This window comes from Zootoca vivipara, chromosome 13 (assembly GCF_963506605.1).
Source record: "Zootoca vivipara chromosome 13, rZooViv1.1, whole genome shotgun sequence".
NCBI classification, from domain to species: domain Eukaryota; kingdom Metazoa; phylum Chordata; class Lepidosauria; order Squamata; family Lacertidae; genus Zootoca; species Zootoca vivipara.
The window spans coordinates 41711889-41736765 of NC_083288.1; the positions used below are offsets into that span (position 1 = coordinate 41711889).

General features: G+C 40.9%; 2 protein-coding genes across 2 annotated transcripts; both read right to left on the bottom strand.

The window, feature by feature from the left end:
• Positions 1–3575: 3575 nt before the first annotated feature.
• On the bottom strand, positions 3576–5077 carry LOC132593142 (vomeronasal type-2 receptor 26-like). The gene is made up of 2 exons (XM_060282239.1): positions 4960–5077; positions 3576–4474 (listed from the first exon to the last, which is right to left on the bottom strand). Exon 2 carries the CDS (start codon positions 4470–4472, stop codon positions 3576–3578), a length of 897 nt encoding a protein of 298 aa, XP_060138222.1. The 5' UTR covers positions 4473–4474; positions 4960–5077.
• An 8506-nt stretch (positions 5078–13583) lies between these two features.
• LOC118095332 (vomeronasal type-2 receptor 26-like) lies at positions 13584–24204 on the bottom strand. The gene is made up of 6 exons (XM_035136501.2): positions 24077–24204; positions 22344–22521; positions 19388–20239; positions 18386–18613; positions 17902–18028; positions 13584–14485 (listed from the first exon to the last, which is right to left on the bottom strand). The coding sequence occupies exons 2-6, from the start codon at positions 22377–22379 to the stop codon at positions 13584–13586; spliced, it is 2145 nt and encodes a 714-aa protein (XP_034992392.2). The 5' UTR covers positions 22380–22521; positions 24077–24204.
• Between the last annotated feature and the right edge of the window lie 673 nt (positions 24205–24877).

Genomic DNA, 24877 nt, shown 5'->3' on the forward strand with positions numbered 1-24877 from the left:
ACTTTTCCTCACAAGGTTTGGTTTCCAGACACTTGATCATATGTTTCACCTTCCTCAGCACCTGTTGAAGCTTGTCAATATCTTTCTTAAATAGTGCTGAACACCACTGAACACAAGGCACCAGGTGTGGTCTGAGCATGGCAGAATAGCACTGCTCCATTAATTCTTTTGATTGGGGCACTATACTTCTGTTGATGCAGACTCCTTCATCCTTTTCACATGTGCTACTGGCATGCCAGATTTTCCCTATCTTAGTTTAGTGCATCTGATATTTCCTGCCTAAGTGCAGAACCTGCCATTTGTCCCAACTGAAATTCATTTTGTTAGTTTTGCCCCAGATCTCCAATCTGTAAAGGCCAATGATATCTAGACCAGGGGTTGTGTTGCTATTGTGTTGCTCATAGGAACATTGGAACCCATGAGGTCTTTCCCTGAAACATCTAGGTCTTTCCCTGACATTTACATTGTTTCTCAGCTTTTTCCCTCTAATGACACCTTCCTTATTCATGAGGCAGTGATAGTGGTTGTAATTCACAGATTTCTATACTTCATAATGTATACTATCATTTTGAAACAAACCTTAGATTAGATCAGAAAATGACATTATAAGGGCACTTTGGTTCAGAACAGGGTTTTTTTTTAATTGATTCTCACTTACACTCCTGTTCAGAAAATGTCTATCAAAAATGGCTGTTCAAAAGGGCTATCTCAGACATACAAATCTATATACATTTACATTTATTTCCCTATCGAGAAATCAGAGCTTCTACAATATTCTCTTATTTCACAAGAGATTCCTATGGATTTCTACATCAGCAAACGTCCCGCTTTTCCCTAGGTAAATGGGCATACGTTTGCAGCCTTTGTCGTTATTCTGAGGCTGCAACTCTAGGTTTGATCATTCCTCTGGAGTAATAAATGAGTGACTTAGTTCTTACACAAGCTCATCAGGCAGTGCTGGTGGAGGTTCCTCAGTGAATGTTGCCGGAGAGGAGATGAAGCCACCATGGGAAACAATGCCACCAATGAGAAACTCTCCTGGCTGATGATACATGTGAAGTGGACGGTGTGGACCTTGGAGCCTGCATTTTGCTATGTGAGCCTGACATACATTGTAAGAAAACAGTTCCAGCAGCAAGACCACTAAAACCACCATTCTCAATACAAAGACCACTATTTGTTCTATGCAGAAACCATAGCACTCTCTTCTCCAAGATAAAAATTGTCTTGTTTAAATGGTAGTTTATTTCCCCAGGACAACACAATATTGGATTATCCAAAACCACTGTAAGTCCACAGGGTTTTTTGAGAAGAAACAGCTCAAATTATAGCCCAGTTAATCATCAAGCAGGAATATAGTTTTTCATCCAATGGTAAGGATTCCCTCTGGAATTGCTGAAGAAAATATGTTTGTCCCATATTTTCTGAACTGTTATTCAGCATCTGGGAATTAGGGTAGTCAGCATCTGGGAATTAGGGTCCCTTCCGGGGACATGAGCCACTGCTTCCCTTAATCAGGGGAAAGTGAAGGTTGAACAACTACATGGGCTGCTCTCTTGGGTTTGGGAAACTGTTTTGTTGGGTTGAGGCAAAATGAATACAGGGAGATTTAGTCCAGTTACATCTCATATTCAGTTTTTTCAGACATATTGCTTCTAAAAGGGGAGATCCTCCTTATTAAAATAGTGAGATCAAAGGGATTATCCTCTAGTGCTCTAAAACAAAGCTGTTTCATACACTGAAGACCAATACAATTTTTTTAAAAAAAATAATGTTTTATTTAATTTCTCAACAAGTAAAATACTACAATACAATAAAAACAAAAACAAAGCAGAAAAACAGAAACAAAAAGAATGAAAAACACAAAAAAGACAAAAAGAAAAAAGAAAAAACACATATAAATCTTTTCTCACATCACAGTGTATATTGGGACCTCCTCGAGTTTCCCCTCCCATTGGTTCATGAATACATTTCTATTTAGCAAATTCTGTTTCAAATTATTCACCTAATAAAAAACTCATTTTCATCTTACGAAATATCATGTTCACTCATTCCACAGTTTGTTTAAAGCTTGATTTCTAATCTAATACATCACTTTAGCATATTTTTTTTTAAATACAGTTTAAAATCTTTCCAATCTTCCTCAATCGCTTCCTCTCCCTGGTTGCGGGCATACAATTTTAGGTGGAGTGAGTGATGTACACTGAGGAACCACCATTGTGCTCAAATGCCACATAATAGTCCCAAAGATTAATTAAAAGAGTATTAGGTCAGCTAAACTGCTATTCCTAAATTACTTTAGAGACTGTGATAAATTACAACTGATGTGATCAGTCTGCTAAGTGGAAATTTCACTTGGAATGTGAGCTGATAGTTGGCATAAGAAGAGGCCATTTTTAACAGGCTGAAAAGAAAACAAAATGTCATTTTTACTGTTTAGAACAAAGAAAGATTATAAACAGAGAATGGTGTCCTGATTGTTAACAATTTCCATTTTATATTACTTTTAACTCTTCATCCCTTTTGTGGAAGTGCTGGCTGCAAAGTGAAACTGAAATCTGTGGAAAACTGTGGAAAAGAATGTGCTCATCCCTAAGGAGAGAGACAATATGAACTATGCTTATTCTCAGGATTTTACTTAGGGCAATTTTAGCTCCTTCCAGGTTTGACCAATCCCATATCTCCGACCTTATAGTTAGGTTGCAGTGTTAGATTTTAAGGAGAGAGACACAAGAGTTCAAGGCAGAGACTGTTAGGGTGGCAAAAATATTGTTGAACACCCCATTGAGTGTGAGTATCAAGCAGCAATTCTTGGTTGAGAAACTGAAAGAGCTCAGTGCTGAGATGCATAAAATGTGAATGAAAATGGATTACTCCCCCATCTCCACCCAATCATTTTCACAGAGTTATTTCTTACAAAATTAAACACATTTATTTCCCATGGAGGAAATAAGAAGTAGTAAAGTTACTTTCAATTTCTTGGCAACACTTTCATTGATAAAAAAGAGGAAAATAAAATTTCCTAGCACACAGATTTCCTTTGTTTAAAAATTTCTTGGTTCAAACAATTAGAGCATACTTTTTGTTCTGCCTTCAGCCCGTTAATGACCGACTTTCCTTCTCTTCTTCTTAAAGCTAGAAAGCAGCTAACTCTCAGAATGTAAATTTCCACCAGCAAACATAGAAATCTTTTTCAGTTGTAAATTATAGCCACCTATAATTATGAAAGGGAGGCTTTTGCAGAACCCATGCCCAACAGGGCTCTTATGTCTTTTTGGGGAAAGAGGATGATTCCTCCATTCAAAAGTCACTTAACTTGGACAGGATTCCTGGGAGTTGACAGCTTCTTGGTCTTCAAACACAGAAAATGTTTTTTTTTTACAGAGCATCAGATGTTAATCTCCTGTTTTCTCTGGAGTGAGTCCAATACTCAATATTTATGACTGACTATCATCAATCACTAAGTCTACTAAAAATTACATAAGGGAGCTGCTGAAAACCTCTTTGCAAATATTCTACTGTACACACAAAGAAAAGCACAAAATACAGTAAAGGGCAGGTTTATTATTTCTTTATTATTTCTTCCTTATTAGCTGTTCCCTGTTGTTCAGCTCAGGCCTCAGAAGGATTATATAACATTTTGGGAAGAAGATGCAAACCAGCAACCCAACACCGGAGGCTAAGATGGAGAAGATCTCCACAGCTACCATATATTTTCCCTTGGTGCTCAGGTAGGAAGGAATAAAGGACAGCCAAACACTGCAGAAGACCAACATGCTGAAAGTGATGAACTTGGCTTCATTGAAACTGTCTGGTAACTTCCTAGCAAGGAAAGCCACAGCAAAACTTACAGTTGCCAGGAAGCTCATGTAGATGAGGACACAGTAAAACATGACCACGGACCCTTCATTACATTCTAGTATGATTTCTTTAGTCATTGAGTGCATGTCCACATCAGGGTATGGGGGAGAGGTTGCCAGCCACACAGTACATATCCCTGCTTGGACTATGGAGCAGGAAAGGAGAATGGAGTGGCCTAGACCTTTCCCCACCCAATTCCTTATTCTGGATTCTGGGTTTGTAGCCATGAAGGCCAAAACCACCGTGAAGGTTTTTGCCAGGACACAAGAAACAGCGGTTGAGAAGATGATGCCAAAAGCTGTTTGTCGCAGGAGGCAGGTCACCTTCTCTGGTTGGCCAATGAAGAGCAATGCACAAAGGAAGCAGAGCAGGAGAGAGATGAGGAGAGCATAGGTGAGGTTTCGGTTGTTTGCAATGACAATGGGTGTGTTGTGGTGTTTTATAAATGTACCAAGTACCAGAGCTGTGATCAAGGAAAGGGAAAGAGAGAAGCAGGCTAAACTGATGCCCAAAGGTTCTTCATAAGACAAGAAGCTGATATCCTTGGGTAGACATGCATCCCGGTTCTTGCTTGGATAGTCTTTTTCTGGGCATTTATTACAGTCATTCATATCTGGAAAAAAAATAAGGAAATGACCTTTAGCTCATAGCATGTCAGCTTCCCGAAATGTTGACTAGTTGTCAAAGAAAAGAGCTCTGCTGAAATTAAAACACATGTTTAATACTGTCTGATCCTCTGGAATGTTTTGTTGGATTTAATTGGTTCAGAGCTATTTGGTCTGTAAATGGCACAGCCAGGGCTATCCCTCCACCTGATTTTGTAACGTATCATTACACTAGCCTGCATGTAGCTTTTGTAAGTCAGAAGGAATGAAAAGTCCCTTCTAGATTTGATTTGAATCACATACCACCCAACTACTCTCAATGCATAGTCATTCTCATTTGATTAACATATTTAGACTATCTGATCACAAAGAGGTAGGATCACACACACAGTAGACCATCTCCTCATTTGAAACTTAAACTCAGCCTTCCTTACAGCGCCGTTCAATCCTAAATACTGAGTCTGGCTCTATTTAATCTATTTATTTCTCCTACCATCTTGGTTTGCAATCTTCCCCTCTGCACATGGGATGCAATCGTAGCAGCAAGGGGGCTGTCCCTCCTTCACTTTCTTGCTGGATCCTGGATGACAACTCCCAGTACAGACTGAAAGCGGCTGAGTCTAATCCATAAATGAAAGAGCAGAAGGTTCATCAAGAGTCTAATGAGTTTCAAATCCTTTCTGTTCTCGAGCCTTTCTCTATGTTACTAAACTACACAGCACTTCAGTCATATGTAATTGCTATATGTATATGTATCACAATTGCTTCTTTTTGTATTTGTAGTAGTAATGTTTGAAGTTCTGTGATATTCCCTTGATATTACTCTGGGGTGTGCAGTACCCCATCTATTCTGCAAAGATTGCTCTGTCCATTAAGGTACACTTTGAAGTTACTCTAGTTTCCTTGTTGATTTTGTTATAATTCTTACTTTTGAGTATGTTGTCCGCTAGGTAGACAGCTCTAGAACTGATTTTGGTGCCAGAGGACCCATCAGATGCTTCCTGCGGAAGAGTTCTGAATGTGCCACCCAGAGTCACTGGGGAAACCCTGTTAGGATTCATTCCCCGTCTGCAGTCAAAGGGTTATTGTGTATCATAAGTCTTTGCCTCTGGACTCAGTCCAAACATCACAGGACAAAAGTTCCAACTGCTTCTTCCAGGGCAGTGCCACCTGCTGGTTGCAGTGGTAATTGAGATGACGTCACAGTCTTCTCCTTCCATTCTGGAAAGTTTTCTTCAGAACAGGCTAAACTTCACACCTTTCCTCTCATGCATACCCACAAGAGCATGCATACCCTCTTGTGCTGGGGAAATGTACCCAGAGGCCGTATCTGGCTGAAAGAAAACATGCCATCCTCTCTCCAGGCCTTTTCAAAGAAAAGCTGATAATTGACCTGGACCTAATGACCCACATTCAGATGAAGGATAATGTGATGCAAAACCCATATTTGCATGTATACAGCTTGCAGTGAGGATTGTAAATGGTTGGAATTAGGGTGAGAGAACCTAGCTTTTGTTAGTTTCTTCTGAAGTAGGATTCCCCGAAGCCATATTTACACTGTTAGCCTTGCTTCACTTTATTTTTTAGTTAAAATATATAGTTTTGTAACATCCTTAATAAAATATTTGCCTTCATTCCTTGCATAGCTTCTAGCTACAGTAATCTTTTGGCTCATACTCTGGTACCTGAAAGGATTCTTCTGTTTTGTAACCTCCTTAATAACATATTGGTCTTCTAGCAGTAAACTTTTGGTTCTTAACCTGAACGCTCTGGTCATACAACACTCATCAATTTACGACTCAAAAGACAGTGAGTAGACCTGCGGGTGCATAATGACTGCTTACTCAATACTGAATCTCTTTTGAATTAGCAAACAATGCAACTCTACCTGGTTAAACCAACTGTGCCAAGTGATGGCATCTTCATCAAGGATGAATGTTTGGTCTGGTGGAGCCTGAGGATCTACCCTGCCAACTCTCACTCTGTGCAAACTTTGGTTGGTGAATATGATCCAATTGATAATTTCCAAGCTAGATGCTGCCTCTCCATTCTGGTTGATGAAGACCACATCTCCTGCCGTATTGTTAAATGAGATGCTCCTCAGAAATTGATGGAGCTAGATTGAAAACAGAAAAGACAGGGGTTTGGAAAAGACTGCAGTCTAATGCAGGGAGGAGCATTTTTTCCCTATGAGCTGAACCTACAGCAAATGATGAGGGGTGATTCAGTCAACTGTCAGTGGATTCAGCTCCAAGCTTGGAGAGAGTCCACCAATTTTCTTTCACACGCCTGCCTCTCTCTCAATTTTCTTTCACACACATGCCTCTCTCTCAAACTTCCTTACAACCCTTTGTGGGGGTTCAGGTCAAAGTTGTTGAGCTTTTTTATGGAGGATCAGGTCAAAAATGTTGAGCCTGCTATATATGAATGCAGTGGCATCTCATTTGTCTGCAAAGCTTGCATCATACAAATACTTTCTCCTGAAACACAGGGCAGTGCCTACTCAAAGAAATGCCCAACCATCATGTCCATTTTGCATAGGGTCTGCTGCCATTTTCCAGCAGCACAATATGTAGGGAATTATCTAGGATACCACCATATCTGTGCCACCTCCTACTCTGTCAGCAAAATTATAAATTCAGTTCTGGGTTCTTCTTCCTAATACACCCTCCCAAAAGTTTGGACTCTGAGAGGAAAGAGCAAGCTGATAGGATTTTGGGAACCCATAGAGTGTCAGGAAGTAACAGGACTTTCCCAGTTGAGGATGTTCAGCCTTTACCTGCCAAAACGGTTGATTCAGATTCCCCCCTCTCCCGTCTTTTGCCATTCCTCTGTGTCTGAGTCTGGATGTGGACATGGCATGCAAAGCATGGGCCATGGAGTAGACAGCACTGTGGATGCTATAACTGTGGCCTGTCATGCTCATTTCAAAAAGTGATCCAGGGAGGTCTCCCACCTTCTCTTGTCCAGTACAAATATCCCCCTCCACCTTGTCTGAAGTGATATTTGGGAATACACATTCAAAGGACTGTTGCCAGAAGTCCCTGATAAATCCGTCCCCATCTGTGTGAAAAGGGTTTTTGTGCACAACATACTGATGAAATCCTGTTGGGTTTCTAAAGTGAATTTCAAAGGCTATAGCACCATTGAATATTCCTGCATCCCAGTACTTTTGAAAGACAAATGAAGCAAACTCAACCTTTGCTGATATTATCCACACTTTACTTTCTACATTCTTCTTGTCGTCATGTTCTGAAAAGTATGAAAGCAATCTCAATGTTGCCATGGAATAAGATTCTCCAGAGGCAACCACTACGCTTGCTTTGCTGCTAAAAATTTTCTGGCTTATTATTGCCCCCTGATTTAACATGTCAGTAATTTCAGAAATGAAACTAAAATTGGGGATTCTTTCTATGAATGCAAAGCAGACACCACTCTTGGCAAACATTGGGGAAATGGTTTGCACAAATCTTTCTCCATTATCATTGTCCGTTGCAATGACTCCAATCCACGTCCACCTGAAATGCAGAAGCAAAGAGAGAATTCCCTTATACTGAAGGGCTTCTGCGGCTGCCATCTGGTAGAAGGGAAGCCCTGGGGTTTTGTTATTCATCACTGGAGCAGAGCCATAAATGAGCTAAAGCAGGAATGGAGGAAGAGAAGAGGCAAAGTAATATTTGCAGAGTTCTTTCAAACTACTCATATACATTATTATGTGGTGAATCATGTTAGTCAGATATGCCCTTGGCCACCCACCAGGAATTGCATGCCCTCTCCCATTTATACTAAAGACACACAGGCAGATGGGCTGAAAATTGGGGACATCTCCCATTCCTGTTTTTTAAACATTTGTTCTGTTGACCAGAGAGGGAAAATGTTCCAATTTTATTTTTTTTTGGCAGCAGCGTCTCCCATGGGCAAAAATGAGTGGAGGGACACACCATGCCCTAAAAAGAGGATTGCCTATCCCTGCATTGGACATAATTTACTGTAGCCATGTCAGAATTGCAACTAGGGTCGGATACACATTTCTTCTCTCTAGCTTCTTTCATCTCCACAATGCTCATACCTCAACACACAGCAGAACTGCCATTTCTGCCTCTTCTTTTTCAAAACTTCTCAAACATCATTTATAAACATTTATTTCATTTTGGAACCAGCTGCTCAGTATTATTACTGTTCTCCTGCAAAACTAGATTATATCTGCAATTTGTCATACCTCCAGAATGTGTTTAATTTTAAAGTCTCCCCCCCCCCCAACATTCACATATTGGGTATGGTGTCATGGCTGGTGATGAAGAAACCCACTCTCCCAAAATTGGCCTTTGGGATGTCCTTGAGATGTGTGTAAGAGATTGAGGGGGTGACATTTTTCCCCTGCTATTGCAGCCTTTCTTTCCCCTTATTTAGGTTATTTCATTTTATATTAATTCTGTCCAACCTTTATTTCCCAAGGATCTGAAGGTGGTGTATTGTATATGGTTCTGTAGGAATCATAGAATCATAGAATCATAGAGTTGGAAGAGACCACAATGGCCATCCAGTCCAACCCCCTGCCAAGCAGGAAACACCATCAAAGCATTCTTGACATATGCCTGTCAAGCCTCTGCTTAAAGACCTTCAAAGGAGACGATTCCACCACACTCCTTGGTAGCAAATTCCACTGCCGAACAGCTCTTACTGTCAGGAAGTTCTTCCTAATGTTTAGGTGGAATCTTCTTTCTTGAAGTTTGAATCCTTTGCTCCGTGTCCGCTTCTCTGGAGCAGCAGAAAAGAATCTTTCTCCCTCCTCCATATGACATCCTTTCGTATATTTGAACATGGCTATCATATCACCCCTTAACCTTCTCTTCTCCAGGCTAAACATACCCAGCTCCCTAAGCCGTTCCTCATCAGGCATAGTTTCCAGGCCTTTGATCAATTTGGTTGCCCTCTTCTGGACACGTTCCAGCTTGTCAGTATCCTCCTTGAACTGTGGTGCCCAGAACTGGGCACAGTACTCCAGGTGAGGTCTGACCAGAGCAGAATACAGTGGTACTATTACTTCCCTTGATCTAGATGCTATACTCCTATTGATGCAGCCCAGAAATGCATTGGCTTTTTTAGCTGCTGCATCACACTGCTGACTCATGTCAAGTTTGTGGTCTACCAAGACTCCTAGATCCTTTTCACATGTACTGCTCTCAAGCCAGGTGTCTCCCATCCTGTATTTGTGCCTTTCATTTTTTTTGCCCAAGTGTAGTACCGTACATTTCTCCTTGTTAAAATTCATCTTGTTTGCTTTGGCCCAGTTGTCTAATCTGTTAAGGTCATTTTGAAGTGTGATCCTGTCCTCTGGGGTATTAGCCACCCCTCCCAATTTGGTGTCGTCTGCAAACTTGCTCAGGATGCCCTCAAGCCCATCATCTAAGTCAGGGGTGGCCAACTCCCAAGAGACTGCGATCTACTCGCAGAGTTTAAAAACTGGCAGTGATCTACCCTCTTTTTTGGGGGGGGGGGTCAGGTTAAAGTTGTTGAGTTTTTCTTAGGGAGGAGGAAAGCCCTCTTTTGGGGGAGTGCAGGGCAAAAATGTTTAGCTTTTTTTTAGGGGAGCCAAAGCTGTTGAGCTTCTTTGGGGGGGGGAGCCAGTGATCTAGCAGTAATCTACTAAAGGCGTCCAGTGATCTACTGGTAGATCGCGATCTACCTGTTGGACATGCCTGATCTAAGTCATTGATAAAGATGTTGAATAAGACTGGGCCCAAGACAGAACCCTGTGGCACCCCACTAGTCACTACTCTCCAGGATGAGGAGGAGCCATTGATGAGCACCCTTTGGGTTCAGTCAGTAAGCCAGTTACAAATCCACTGAATGCTAGCATTGTCTAGCCCACATTTTACCAGCTTCTTTACAAGAATATCATGTAGAGAAGAAGATTTGCTAATTGTAAATCGGATCATATAGTTTGCATTGTTTGCCCTGTATAATTCTGACTGTGCGGCTCAGCCCCCCCCCCCCGATATTCTTTAGATGCTTGCTTTTCTCTTTAAATCCATTAAGTGCCTTTCAGTGCCTCTCTCTGTGCCAAAGTGTAATGTAAGCATAAGGAACAGTGAGACAGGATGCCCTCTCCTTATCAGAGCAGAGAGATCCTGCTAGACGAATGGCCTTGCCAGAGAGCCTGCACAAAGTCTGCATCAGGAGATGACGTATTATTAGTAGACGCACAAACAGCCTTGCTGAAGGCTGATGGTATAGGGTCGCTTTGCTGAGTTTTACAATGTCAGCATGTGTTTATGATAAGGACAGGACACGGATCTTCCTGTATGTGTATGTTTAACCTATGACCCTCTTACGTGTGCATACTTACAGAGTGGATTCATGGGGAGGGGGTAGAGGAGCCCAAAAGTGGATAAAAGCCTCAGGCAAACTTTCTTTTCTCTTGTTGTGAAGCATCACCAAGTGCCTTCTCTATATAGAGAAATAAACTCTTTCTTTGAATTCAACCCTCGGTGTCGTTATTGACTGTCTTTCTCCCTGCCGGGCGCAACACAAGGAACCCAGCTGAAGCCAATAAGGCAACAGTTCTGCTTCCAATTTCATCCTCGCCCTGAGCTGGTGATACACCTTGAACTGGTGCTGTGAATTCAGCCTCTTTCTCTATGCAAGCTAATAGAGGTGTTGTACATGGGTGTCTTACCTGCGGAATCTTATAGATATCCAAAACAGTTGCCACATAAAAAGAGATTTCAGAATCCAATCCTCCAATGACCCCAGCCAGATTATTTTCAACATCACATATATAATTAGGGACAAATTTCTTCACCGTGGATAAAAGCATCAGTGTGGCAAGATATGTACTCCTTGCATTGATATAGCTGTCATATAAGTGAAACCCCAAGGTGATATTGGGTAAGATGTGAGGGTCTTCGTTGATCTCCTTTACAGCAAATGCCAAGGCCATGATGTGCTGGTAACCCTTAGGTACCACCCTAGAATGAGAGTTGCAAACAATATCATAAGGAACTAATTTATCATTTTACATATCAGCACAGTAGTTAATCATATCGACTTCCGTGGAGTTAACTCCCAGTCCATTCTATTGCTGAACAGTTCTTATAATCAGCAAGTTCTTCCTGATGTTTAGACAGAATCTCCTTTCTTGCAACTTGAATCCATTGGTTCTGGTCTTACCCTCTGCAGCAAGAGAAAACAAGCTTGCTCCATCTTCCTGGTGACAGCCCCTGAGATATTTGAAAATGGCTATCCTACATTCCCTCAGTCTTCTATTTTCATACCCAACCCCCTCAACCTCCCCTCATAAGGTTTGGTTTCTAGACCCTTGATCGTATATGTCACCCTCCTCAGCGTACGTTGCAGCTTGTCAGTATCTTGAACACAACTGAACACAGTACTCCAGGTGTGGTCTGAGCAGGGCAGAATAGAGCTGTTCTATTACTTCTTTTGATTCTAGCACTATACTCCTGTTGACTCCTTTATCCTTTTCAGACATACCACTGGAAAGCCAGGTGTTCCCCATCTTATATTTGTGCAGCTGGTATTTTCTGCCTAAGTGCAGAACCTGACATTTGTCCCTATAGAAATTCAATCTGTCAGTTTTGTCCCAGTTCTCCATTCTATTAAGGACAATGGTATCTAGACAAGCGGTTGCTAGTGTGGTGCCCATAGGAACATTGGAACCCCTGGGGTCTTCCTCTGAAACATCAGATGTCTTTTCCTGACATTTACAAATTTTCTGAGCTCTCTCATGCAATGACTCCTTCCTTACTCATGAGGCAGAGATGGTGGTTGTAATTGACAGATTTCTATACTTCATTTAAATGCCGTCATTGTGAAACAAATTTTAGCCTAAGATCAGGAAATGAAATAATATGAGCATTCAGCTTCTGAAAAGTCTTTTTTAATTCATTCTCACTAACACTCCTGTTGAGATAAAGTCTATCAAAATCAGCTTTTCAAAAGGGCTATCTCAGACACATAAATATGTATACATTTCAATACATTTATATTCATTTCCCTATTGAGAAATGGGAGCTTCTACAGTATTAATTCGCACAAGATTCTTATGGATTTTACATCAGCATATCTCACACTGAAATGAAAAGTGGTTATCCCTAGGTAAATGGGTAGAGGTTTGCATCCTTAGTCATTATTCTGAGGCTGAAACTCTTGCTGTGATCTTTCCTCTGGAGTAATGAATGAGTGACTTAGTTCTTACACAAGCTCTTCAGACAGCGCTGGTGGGGGTTCCTCAGTGAATGTTGCTGGAGAGGAGATGAAGCCACCATGGGAAACAATACCACCAATGAGGAACTCTCCTGGCTGATGATACATGTGAAGTGGACGGTGTGGATCTTGGAGCCTGCATTTTGCTATGTGAGCCTGACATCCATTGTAAGAAATCAGTTCCAGCAGCAAGAAAACCAAAACCAGCATTCTCAATACAAAGACAACTGTTTGTTCTATGCAGAAACAACGTTTTATCTTCTCCAAGATAAAAATGGTCTCATTTAAATGGTAGTTTATTTTCCCGAGATGATGCAATCTCGGAGTATCCAAAATCAGACTTGTGGATCACAACTCTGATTAATTCTGATTAAGTTTAGTATACTCTGCATTAGGTTCACCAGTGGCCACTGTAAGTCCCCATTGTTTTTTTTGAGAAACAGCAGCTCAAATTATAGCCTCGTTAATCATCAAGAAGCAATGTAATTATTCACCCCGTGCTAAAAATTCCCTCTGGAATTGTTGAAGAAAATGTGCTTGTCACATATTCAGAACTGTTATTTTAATTTCCCTTTCACTTGATAATAAGGGAGCACTGTTGTATTGGGAAAGGAAGAAGTTAGAAGCTCATTATAGAAGACCTTGTAACCAATGTTTTTTCCCCCCAAAATGTGGAATTAAGGTCCCTCCCAGGTCTATGACTCCTCTAGGTCACAGGAGCCACTGCTTCCCTTAATCATAGTACTTTGTCAGGAGAAAGTCCAGGGAGAACAGCTACATGGGCTGCTCTGTTTGCTTTGTTGGGTTGAGGCATTCTGAGAAGAAGCAAAATGAATACAAGGAGATTTAGTTCAGCTATGATTTGCTACATCAAATAGACTTGTTCATTCTTTAACTCTTTCTTATGAGAAGCTGCCCCCTGCTGTTTAACTCTGGCCTCAGCAAAATGATATAACATTTGGGGGAAAAGATGCAGCCCAGTAATCCAAAACTAGAGGCCAAGATGGAGAAGATCTCCACAGCCACCATGTGTTTCCCTTTTGTGCTCAAGTAAGTTGGGACAAAAGACAACCACACACTGCAAAAGACCAACATGCTGAAAGTGATAAACTTGGCTTCATTAAAACTATCAGGCAACTTCCGAGCTAGGAAAGCCATAGTTAAGCTGGCAATGGCCAGGAAACCCATGAAGCTCAAAACAGAGTAAAACATGATATTTGACCCTTCATTGCATTCCAATACAATTTCTTCAGTGACTGAGTGCATGTCAACATCTGGGAATGGGGGACAGGTAGCCAGCCACACAGTAATAAAAACAGTCTGAACAAGGAAGCTGGAAAGAACAATAAAGGTTGCCAGTTGTTTCCCCACCCATCTCCTCATCCTAGAGCCTGGCTTGATAGCCATGAAAGCTAGAACTACAATTGTGGTTTTGGCTAATACACAGGAAACTGCCACTGAGAAGATTGCACCAAAAGTAGTTTGTCGTAGGAGACATGTCAGTGAATCTGGTTTGCCAATGAATAGCAAAGCACAAAGAAAGGAGAGGAGGAGAGAGGAGAGGAGAACATAGGTGAGGTTTCGATTATTGGCTTTGACTATGGGAGTGTCCTGGTGCTTGAGGAATATTCCAAGAACCAAAGTTGTGATTAAAGAAAGTAAAACTGCAAATGTGGTCAAGATGATCCCCAGAGGATCATTGTAAGTCAGGAAGCTTATGTATTTTGGGAGGCATCCATCTTGGCCAATGTTTGGATAATGATCTTCTGAACATTGAAAACAATCATCCATGTCTGAAATCAAATATGAAAAATAGACATAATGTGATATTTAAGTATGGCATTCTGTTTCTGTATGAGGGTAGTGAACTTGAAATATCAAATGTTAATTTTGTAGTACAGTGGTACCTCTGGTTACGAACGCCTCAAGTTACGTTTTTTCAGGTTATGAACGTTTTTAACCGGGAGGTTTTCCAAGCTGTCAGAGGCCTCACCGCTGCCCGGAGTCAAGCCCGGACATCCGCTGGGCCTGCAGAGGCTCTGCGACTGGGCTCCAGCAGTGGGCGCTCTCGGAGGCCTCCATGAATGCCTGGAGCTAAGCCTCAACATGTGTGGGGCCTGCGGAGGCTCTGTGACTGGGCTCCAGCCATGGGAACTCTCGGAGGACTCCACAACTGCCCGGAGCCAGGCCTTGACATCCGAGGGGCCTACAGAGGCTCTGCGATCAGCCTTCAGCTGCAGGAGCTCTCCAAGGCCCCCACAAATGCCCAGAGCCAGGCCCCGACATCTGCAGGATGCCCAGCAGGTCACATCCCAGCCCCAAAGTTAGGTACTTATCAAACCTTTATTAGGCATTTTGCAAATAAAACCATAAAAGAGAAAATAACATATAAAAGCCTTGAAATATATATAAAAAGGCAGCAGTTGGATATATATATATATATATATATATATATATATATATATATATATATATATATATATATATAATCAATCTGTGGTTTTCCTTGTTAACCTGCTCCTTGGAGGACTGCTACCAAAAACTCGGCTACCCCCCCCCCCCCGTTACCCTTTGGTCAACATCAGATAGGCAGAATCCCACACTTTCACCTTGCTGGGATTCCAGACCACCCAAAAGAGGGGACAGCACGCGTTGACGGAGCGTACTGTACAATGGGCAATGAGCTCTACAGTGTCTGGGACATTCATAGAGCATCTGCAGAATCTCTTGTTTCTAGGAATGTTTTGATATCTTCCCCTGACAAATGCCGAGGGAAAAACATTCAAACGGGCCAGCATAAAAGCCCTACGTTGGGCTGGGATTATTAATTTAGTGACGTAATTGGATCTGCTATCTAAGATATTTAAATCATAGAATATAGGGGAGCAAATTTTGTTTACAGCTGCCATAATATTTTGTCTCTCGGCATCCTTTAGTCTAGTTAGGATATTATGGAAAATGTATTGCTCGTTAGGTTAACGAAGACCAAGAGCAGTGAAGCTGTTAAGAAAACAAAGATGAGCCTGGGCTGAAAAGCCCTTTACCAACCCTTCCCCCCCCCCAGCTGTAGCAAGATGGGTGGCACCTAGCCAGGTAAGCCCACTTACCCTGTGGGAGGGGAGGGGAAAATTTTGGGATTCTGCAAGAGATTTTGGAATTTGTTTATGTGAGTCTGCCCTGTGCTTTTGTCTCTGCTTTGTGCCTTCGTTTGGGGGACTTCTGGGGGACTCTGCCTACTGCTATTGTTTTGGGGATCGTGTGGATGACTATCATCAGTGCATGAAAGGGAAAAAAATGTTATTTTTTTCATCTACAATATTGTCTTATTTATTTTATAGTACAGTACATTGATTATTGCCTTCATTTTATGGATCAATGGTCTCGTTAGACAGTTAAATTTGTGTTAAATTGCTGTTCTAGGGGGTGTTTATCATCGTCTGGAACAGATCAATCCACTTTTCCATTACTTTCAATGGGAACATGCGCTTCAGGTTAAGAACGGACTTCTGGAACCAATTAAGTGCTTAACCTGAGGTGCCAGTGTAATTATAATATGAAATTCTGTTGTTGTTTAGTCGTTTAGTCGTGTCCGACTCTTCGTGACCCTATGGACCAGAGCACGCCAGGCACTCCTGTCTTCCACTGCCTCTCGCAGTTTTGACAAACTCATGTTGGTAGCTTTGAGAACACTGTCCAACCATCTTGTCCTCTGTCATCTCCTTCTCCTTGTGCAACATCAGGGTCTTTTCCAGGGAGTCTTCTCTTCTCATGAGGTGGCCAAAGTATTGGAGCCTCAGCTTCACGATCTGTCCTTCCAGTGAGCACTCAGGGCTGATTTCCTTCAGAATGGAGAGGTTTGATCTTCTTGCAGTCGATGAGACTCCCAAGAGTCTCCTCCAGCACCATTCTACTTCCTGCATAATCTGAGTTTGATGGCATCAAGGGCCTGCTTTCTCATGGGTTCCAAGCAAATCCAGAAATATAAACAAATCTCAGCCATCCTGCTAGCGCCTGAAGGTGTCAGGGGCCTCTGTGTCTTTTGATTTGTGTGTTTGGGGCTGGGGCTTGCACAGTCTTTTTGTTTCAACTGATCCAACCCACTAATATTCTTATCCTGGATGAATTTGTCTGATATTTTCTTCGGCCACCCAAGTTACCTCATGTGAAGTATGTGGAAGACAGCCCTGGGTCGTTTGACCCTTTTCTTATTTCTACTTTCCCTCCTATAAAAACTACACAAGAAACTCTCTGTTTAAAGTTGAAAGAACAAATAACTTTGTCTTAGTATTCTTGCAGTTGCAGATTATTATGTTCAATTCAGGTAAGTGATACTGCAATTGCTAATAGCTTTTTACATAGATTAAACTGTTACAGACTGTAACAGTTTAATCTATGGAAATTTTTTAAAAAATAAGAAAATTGTCCAATAGCACCTTAGAAACTAACTAAGTTTGTTCTGGGTATAAGCTTCTTCAGATAACCCTTAAGGTAAGGTTACCAGATTTTTTTCAATGAATCCGGGGGCACTTTTCAACTTCAATGGATTTTGTATGAGGACTGATTTGTAAATCCGGGGACTGTCCCCAGGAAAAGGGGACGTTTGGTAACCTTATCTTAGGCAGACAACAGCAGCACACAACAAACCTCCTGTTCTAACTGTTAGACCCTTCAAATAAATGCCACCACTGCCACAGAGTGTGTGACATCACAGAGTTCTATAGTTCTTGCAATTAACCCTTTACATATGCTTTGTGGATACTAATACAGTGGTACCTCGCTAGACGAATGCCCTGCTAGATGAATTTTTCGCTAGACGAATGGGTTTTACGATTGGAGGTTGCCTCGCAAGATGAATTTGTTTTGTGAAAAATTCGTCTAGCGAATCGCGGTTTCCCATAGGAATGCATTGAAATTCAATTAATGCATTCCTATGGGCAAAAAATAATAATTTTTTCCCCAATGCATTTCTACGGGATTTGCAAGACGAAATTTTCGCAAAACGATTTGACTCACAGAACAAATTAAATTAGTCTTGCGAGGCACCACTGTATTTCACAATTTTGAATGCTAGAGCAATTAGTTTAAGCATTTAAAACACTGATGGGAGCAAGCTGGATTGTAGTCAATCTATTTACAAAATAGAAGGCATCAATCTATTAAATAGGTGACAACTGTTAAAAAGAACACATCGACATATGACATTCCTTACCTTTCTTGTTTGAGATCTTCCCTTCTGGACATGGAAAGCAATCATAGCAGCAAAATGCCTTCCCTTCTTTTTTAGCTCTTCTATAACCTGAACTGCAGTGATCATTACATATGGAAATGGGGGATATCTGTTAGTAAATGATAAAGTAGTTTTTTAAAAAATAATAATAATCCAAAAATAGGTTGTCGAGCTTTTAGTTCATTATTATTCCTCTGCAGTGAAGGAATGGGTCAAGGAAGTGAAGGAAATATAATGAATTATTGAGTGCACATCATATTTATGTGTTGAACTTACTTTCCTATAACTGGAGTCCTTTGTCCACATTCAGAAAACATGAGACAAAATACGCATTATGACAGTGTTGCTTGAATTCTGTACATTTTTCTTCAGCAGTCTAACAACCACTTCAAAATCTGGAGACAATGTGACTTTTTGAACATTGAAGAACTTATTCAATAGCTCCCAAAATGTGCACAGTCACTACCTGTTTAAACTGGTTGGGCCATACGATGGCATCCTCATTAATGATGAAGACATTGTCCTGGTGAACCATTGGCTCAATCTTTCCAACTTTGACCTTGAGGAAGGATTTGTTTGGAAATGTGACCCAGTTTATAATGTCAAATCCAGCAACTAATTCCCTGTTTTGATCAAAGGACACTGTTTCCTCCACACTGTTGTTAAAGGAAATACTTCCGAGAACATGATGGAGCTAATTTATGAGGGTGAAAAAATAGGAGGCTGTACTTTAAAGGTGCAAAGGATGCAAATACACATCAAGGTTATAATCTATCAGACATGGAGATTTGGATTATGTTTCTTTGAAAGGATGTATGTATGTAGGCTAATCCTGGTTGAACTTTATTGTAGGAGGTGGCAAAATGTCCGGGGTTGCTGCCCATAAGAAGCAGGAATGGAATTGAGACAGTGCCATGGAGCAGCTGCCCATATAACACCCCCCCCAAAAGGTGGGCATGTAGGACCCACAAAAAAGGAAATGCCTTGGAATTCCCAGACGTGGTACAGAAATGAAATGAATCATCATCATCACCATAATTATGATGGGCCATTGCCTGATCCAACAGGCTCTTCTAACATTCTATGAGTAAAGATTTTTTTTGAAGTGAAAATTATCAAAGGAGGGGCGAGAAGCTGGTTCTTCATAGGATGTGGCATTCTTGTTCAACCTTCTGTGTTTGCCCCTCAGTGTATTCACTCAACTCCAAGGGATATACTGGCAGGAATTGGAGAAAGGAAATGATACTTTCCCCTAGCTCTCACATCAGGTCTTTCCTCCCTTGTTCTACCATACAGAAATTTTGAGTTAAACTGAAAAGAGCTTTCTAAGTCTCACCTATCTCTGCTTGCCATAAAATCAGCGAATAGTTGCTAAATGTCTTGGGTGGAGATGCATGCAATGGGAAGTTGTTGCACCTACAAATATGGGAGTACACCCCAATCTTTAAAATCATGAGCAGGACATTACCTGCCATGGTTGTTGGTCCAATCTTACTCCATCTGCCATTGCTCTGTGTTTGACTTGGGATAAATGCCTTGTAGTGAATGCATGTGCCACTGCATAGACCGCATTGTAGATGCTGTAGCTATTTCCTGTCATAGACATTTCAAAAACAGACATGGGAAGGGTCTCTAGCTTCTCCTCTCCAGTGCAGACTTTCTTGTTCATCTTGTCTAGAAAAGAATCTGGGTATGTACAGCTGAATGATTCTTCCCAGAAGTTCCTTATAAAACCATCATTGTTTTCTGAGTAAGGGTTCCTATGCTGAATAAATTTATGGAATCCTGACACCTCCTTTGAGTGAATTGCTAGAGATATAGCACCATGGAGGAAATTTATGTCTGAACTTCTTTGGAACGAAAATGATGTGAAATCCATCTGAGCTGTCATAATCCAGACTTTTGCCTGGAACTTCATTGATATATTTGCAAATTGTAAAAGCTGGTGCATTGTTCTCATTGCCATTATACTCTGAATTTCTCCATATACAACCACAACTTTGGCAGTGCTTTCCATAACAACTTTGATAGATTTAAAGCCCTCTTCTACCATGTCACCAAAATCACTGGAAGAAGTTTGTTTGGGGAATTTTTCTATGAAGTCAAAGCAGATTCCCCCTTTGGAAAACAATGGGAGCATCTCCTCTTTAAACTTCTCTATAGTATCATCATCCTGAGAAAGCATCCCAACCCATGTCCATGCAAAATGCAACAGTAATTGGAGAATGCCTTCATATAGGTGGCTCACATTTGGGAACATTTGGTAGAAGAAAATCCCATCAGTTTTTTTATTCAGAACTGGAGCAGAGCCGTATATGAGCTAAATAATATTTCAAAAATGTTAAAGGAATATGAGAGAGAATGATTTGGGTTAGATTTGAAAAAAACTGTGATTTACATTAGCTTATATCCACTCCTAACATGAATTTGCAAATGTGACACAGGCTTAGAAAATATGCCTTAGAAGCAGGAGGCAATACATTAAGATTACTCAACGTTGTGGATCATTTGTTGGAAATTTATGATAAAGCCAAACAGGCTGATAGGCATAGGGAGAAAATAGCTGAGTGCTTCTATTCTGGCTATCCTTTCTACAGTGGTACCTCGGGTTGAGTACACAATTTGTTCTGGGGTGCTGTTTGCAACCCGAAAAGTATTCAACCCGAGCAGTGCTTTAGCGCATGTGCAAAGCGCTGATAGAGCGCTTATGTGTGCACGCACAGCACACAGAACACTTCTGTGCATGCACACGCAGCGAAACCTGGAAGTAAACACTTCCCGGTCTGCCGAGTACTTAACTCGAAAGTACATGACCCGCAGCGAACGCAACCCGAGGTATGACTGTACTGATGTTCTGGTGCCTATTCATTGTGACAAAACCAAGAACCGTATGGAATTCTGCATATGTGCCTTGTGCCATCCTCTCATCATCAGGAATCTGGCCTATGACATACTTGCCTCAAAGTTTGCCCAGTGGCTTAGGCAGCTGTGTATGTTTAGCCTGGAGAAGAGAAGGTTAAGGGGTGATATGATAGCCATATTCAAATATATAAAAGGATGCCATATAGAGGAGGGAGAAAGGTTGTTTTCTGCTGCTCCAGAGAAGCGGACACGGAGCAATAGATTCAAGCTACAAGAAAGAAGATTCCACCTAAACATTAGGAAGAACTTCCTGACAGTAAGAGCTGTTCGGCAGTGGAATTTGCTACCAAGGAGTGTGGTGGAGTCTCCTTCTTTGGAGGTCTTTAAGCAGAGGCTTGACATATCTCAAGAATGCTTTGATGGTGTTTCCTGCTTGGCAGGGGGTTGAACTGGATGACCCTTGTTGTCTCTTCCAACTCTGTGAATCTATGATTCTAAGATCATATCACTTTAGAAATAACTCTAGAATCAGATATGGAAGACAATCTGCAACCTTTCCTTGAAATAATAGTATTTAAAAAATGCAACAGTATTTCTATAAGTGATGTTATGGGTTTTTTTGTTTTTTTTTGTATTCCATCCAGGATACATGAATGCTGCTTTACATTAGATGAAGAGCTTGTGCAGAATACATTGAATGCACATCTATTTATTCCTACTGCACCAGACGTAAAGTACACACATTTGATATGACGAATGTGCTGGGAATTTTCTTTAGATTCAAATGAACTTTGTACATATATTGGAATGGAGTATAGTTATGGGTTTTAATACATTAAATTGTGTTAAATTCTCACTTTGCACACTACAGATCTGGAGTGGGAAACCTCTGTTCTGCCAGGCCTTGGAGATTGGCCCAACATGCCATCTTGGACAAACCATAAGCACATTTCCAAGGTTTCACATTATATACTATATTAGGGATGGGAAAGTTCAAGAAACTGCTTGAAACCACAAGGTAAATATCAGATGACCGACAGATGGGCACCTCTGTCCCTATGAAGGTGGTCTATGGAATGGGAAACTCAAGGTGCGACCCACTAGCTAAATCCTCTTCTCCATCCCTACTATGGATTTGTGACGTCTACAGAAAATAGAAATTAGAATTATTAGCATACCAGCATACCCGTGAACCTATTGAAGTTACTGTAGATTGCATGAACAATCAATTAGTTTGTCAGACAGAATAGTAGAGTGAGTGTACCAAAAGCACTTTACTATGTTCAAAATGTTGGGAAAGAGACACATTCAAACACCTTCTTGTAAAACCGATATTGACTAGGAGAAGCATGAATCTGTAAAACTGTCCATGGTTATTGAAAGCACTTTTTGGGTGTCCTGATATACATAGATCCGCTCTACAATCTTGTATCTTCAGCTTTACGTATTAAACAGGAATATGAGAAGACAAAATGTAGAACAATAGCATAATTTCTGAAATGCAAGAGAAGTTCGAATGGCTTCTTAAACATGCGTATTTATGTTCCATATTTAAATCTTACTTGTGGTATCTTGTAGGTACACAGGATGGGTGCCATGTTAGGTGCAATATAAGAGTTTGGTCCTCCAATGACTGCAACTGGAGTATTTTCAGCATCACACTTGTAGTTAGGGATGAATTTGGCCCTTCTTGAGAGAAGCTCTATTGAAGCTTGAAAGGTCCACTTTTCACTAAAATGGCTGTTATACATGTGGAATCCGAGAGTAGCATTGGGCAAGACACAGGGATTTCCATTGATCTCCTTTACAGCAAATGCCAAGGCCAGGATGTGTTGATAGAGCTGAGTCATCATCCTGTATTGAGAGTTGAAGGGTGCATCACAATACAGTATATTGTCATAAGATTAGAACTGGGGTGCATGATAATAATAATAATAATAATAATAATAATAATAATAATAATAATTTTATTTATACTCTGCACATCTGGCTAGGTTGCCACAGCCACTCTGCGCGGCTTCCAACGCATGAAAACATAATAAAACATCAAGCATTGATAGTAACAATCTAATCCAATATAAAAGTCACAATAACTTTAAAATAGTTTATATCAAACAAAGCAGCAATCCGTCAGAATCCAATAGTAAACAGTAAAATTAAACATGGAGGTGGAGACACTCCTTCAGGTATACAGGACCGAGGCCGTTTAGGGCTTTAAAGGTCAGCACCAACACTTTGAATTGTGCTCGGAAACGTACTGGGAGCTCCTCTCTTCCCAGATGCTGCTGCTGTTCTCAAAATCATAGTCTGGGAAAGGCTGGGTTGGGTAGGGCACCTGACACCCTGACCCTGACTGTCCCAAAGGCTTCTGAGAGGCCAGACCCAATCTGGGGCAATCTGGGGCTGCTTCCACCTAACTCAGTCAAAGTCCAGATCCACCCAAAATTGCCTGATTCATTTCAAGATTCAAGCATTGGCTGAATCTGCTGCACAGCCCTAGCAACCCCTTCAGGGTTGCTCTTTGTGTGTTAGAGCTGAAGGAATGTTTCATTTCTTTTTTCCTAATTTAATTTTCTGCATGATCACATCATGTTGCATTTATCTTTAAAAAATCATCATAAAAATTCAGCAGTGAAATACATATCTTTAGAAATGCTACCTTGTCAGGCAGAATACTAGGGTAAAGATGCCAGGCACTGCACAACATTCAAAGAAGCATTCCTTTGCTGATACAAACTTCTGAATCTTCAAGGTAAACCCTGCAGACTAGAGGGGGGATGAACAAGGAACATCCTTATGGCTTCATGTACTGGATGTATGCAGTGCCCTTAGAAGTGAAATTGCACTTTATGTTAAGGTGTCTTGGGGGGGGGGGCATTTTTTGGTCTGAATTCTTATGCCTATGTTTAGATGCTTAATCAATATAGGAAGATCTTTTATTTATTTATTTTAAAAACCCCAAGTGAATCATAAGATTTCTTTTTTTAAGATGCCAATCAAAATGTGACTCTATATTGCAGTCAAAATACTTTAAATCTGCCAGCCACATGAAAAATTGTAGGTTTGTTAAACTTCCATGCTGCATTTACTCATGGTATCCCACAGGGACACAAGATGACCACGTAAAGACAAACAACATGTGTAAACACAAGATCAAATGGAGGTAGACTTAAATGAATTAATAGAACAACTGAAGCTCCAATAATTTGCCAGCCCACTGGCTATATCCAGTGGAAGTCCAACCCCGAGGAATAGGTCATTTTAGAATATGGCTTTGAAAAACTCAACTACTTACATAGGGTCATCTGAAAGCTCCTGAGATGGGTGTTTTTCAAAGGTCACGGTGTCTGAAAATATATAGATCTGAGAAATAATACCAGCAATGATGAGGTCACCTGCCTGATAATATTTGTGAAGAATATGGACAGGCTCTCTGACAGAACACAGAGGAAGAGGAAGAAACTTGCACAAACCCTGTAGTGGAAGTAATACCACCTGCAATAAAAATACTACCATCTTGCAAGGGGTTCTTTGTTTCTGGCACAAATTTAACTATTCTGTCATTGCTATTCAAGTGATCCCGAGTACCAAAGCCTGACTTGAATGGTCACTTCCACAGATGATGCCAAACCAGAATAGTACAATATATAAAAAAGGGTCACCACAATGATGAGTCTGTGTTTCTATATAACCAGCTCTGAATAGTTCATAGTTATTAATCAGACCTTACTTATTAATAGTTTTAGCATTTTGCATGTAGCCAAAATAAGTCCTAAGGGTGTGGGAAGGATGCTATTATGAATAATGGGATAATTACAGGTGAGGTAATCACTTGATTGTAGATTCTTTGCAATATTACTAAAGAAAACATGTTTATCGCTTTTCAGCCAAAGTCTTCTCGGAGTCATCCTGAATGGGAGACCAAGAGAGTGAAGACTTCTGGGAGCAAAGATGGTTGACTAGTCATCTACTGCTGACACTCCATTGACAGAACTATGTGGTGGTTAATGACTGTGATAAATGATGACATGTGATCTGTCTGCTAATTGGAAATTTTGCTTGGTATGTGAGGTGACAGCTTGCATAAGAGGTCAGT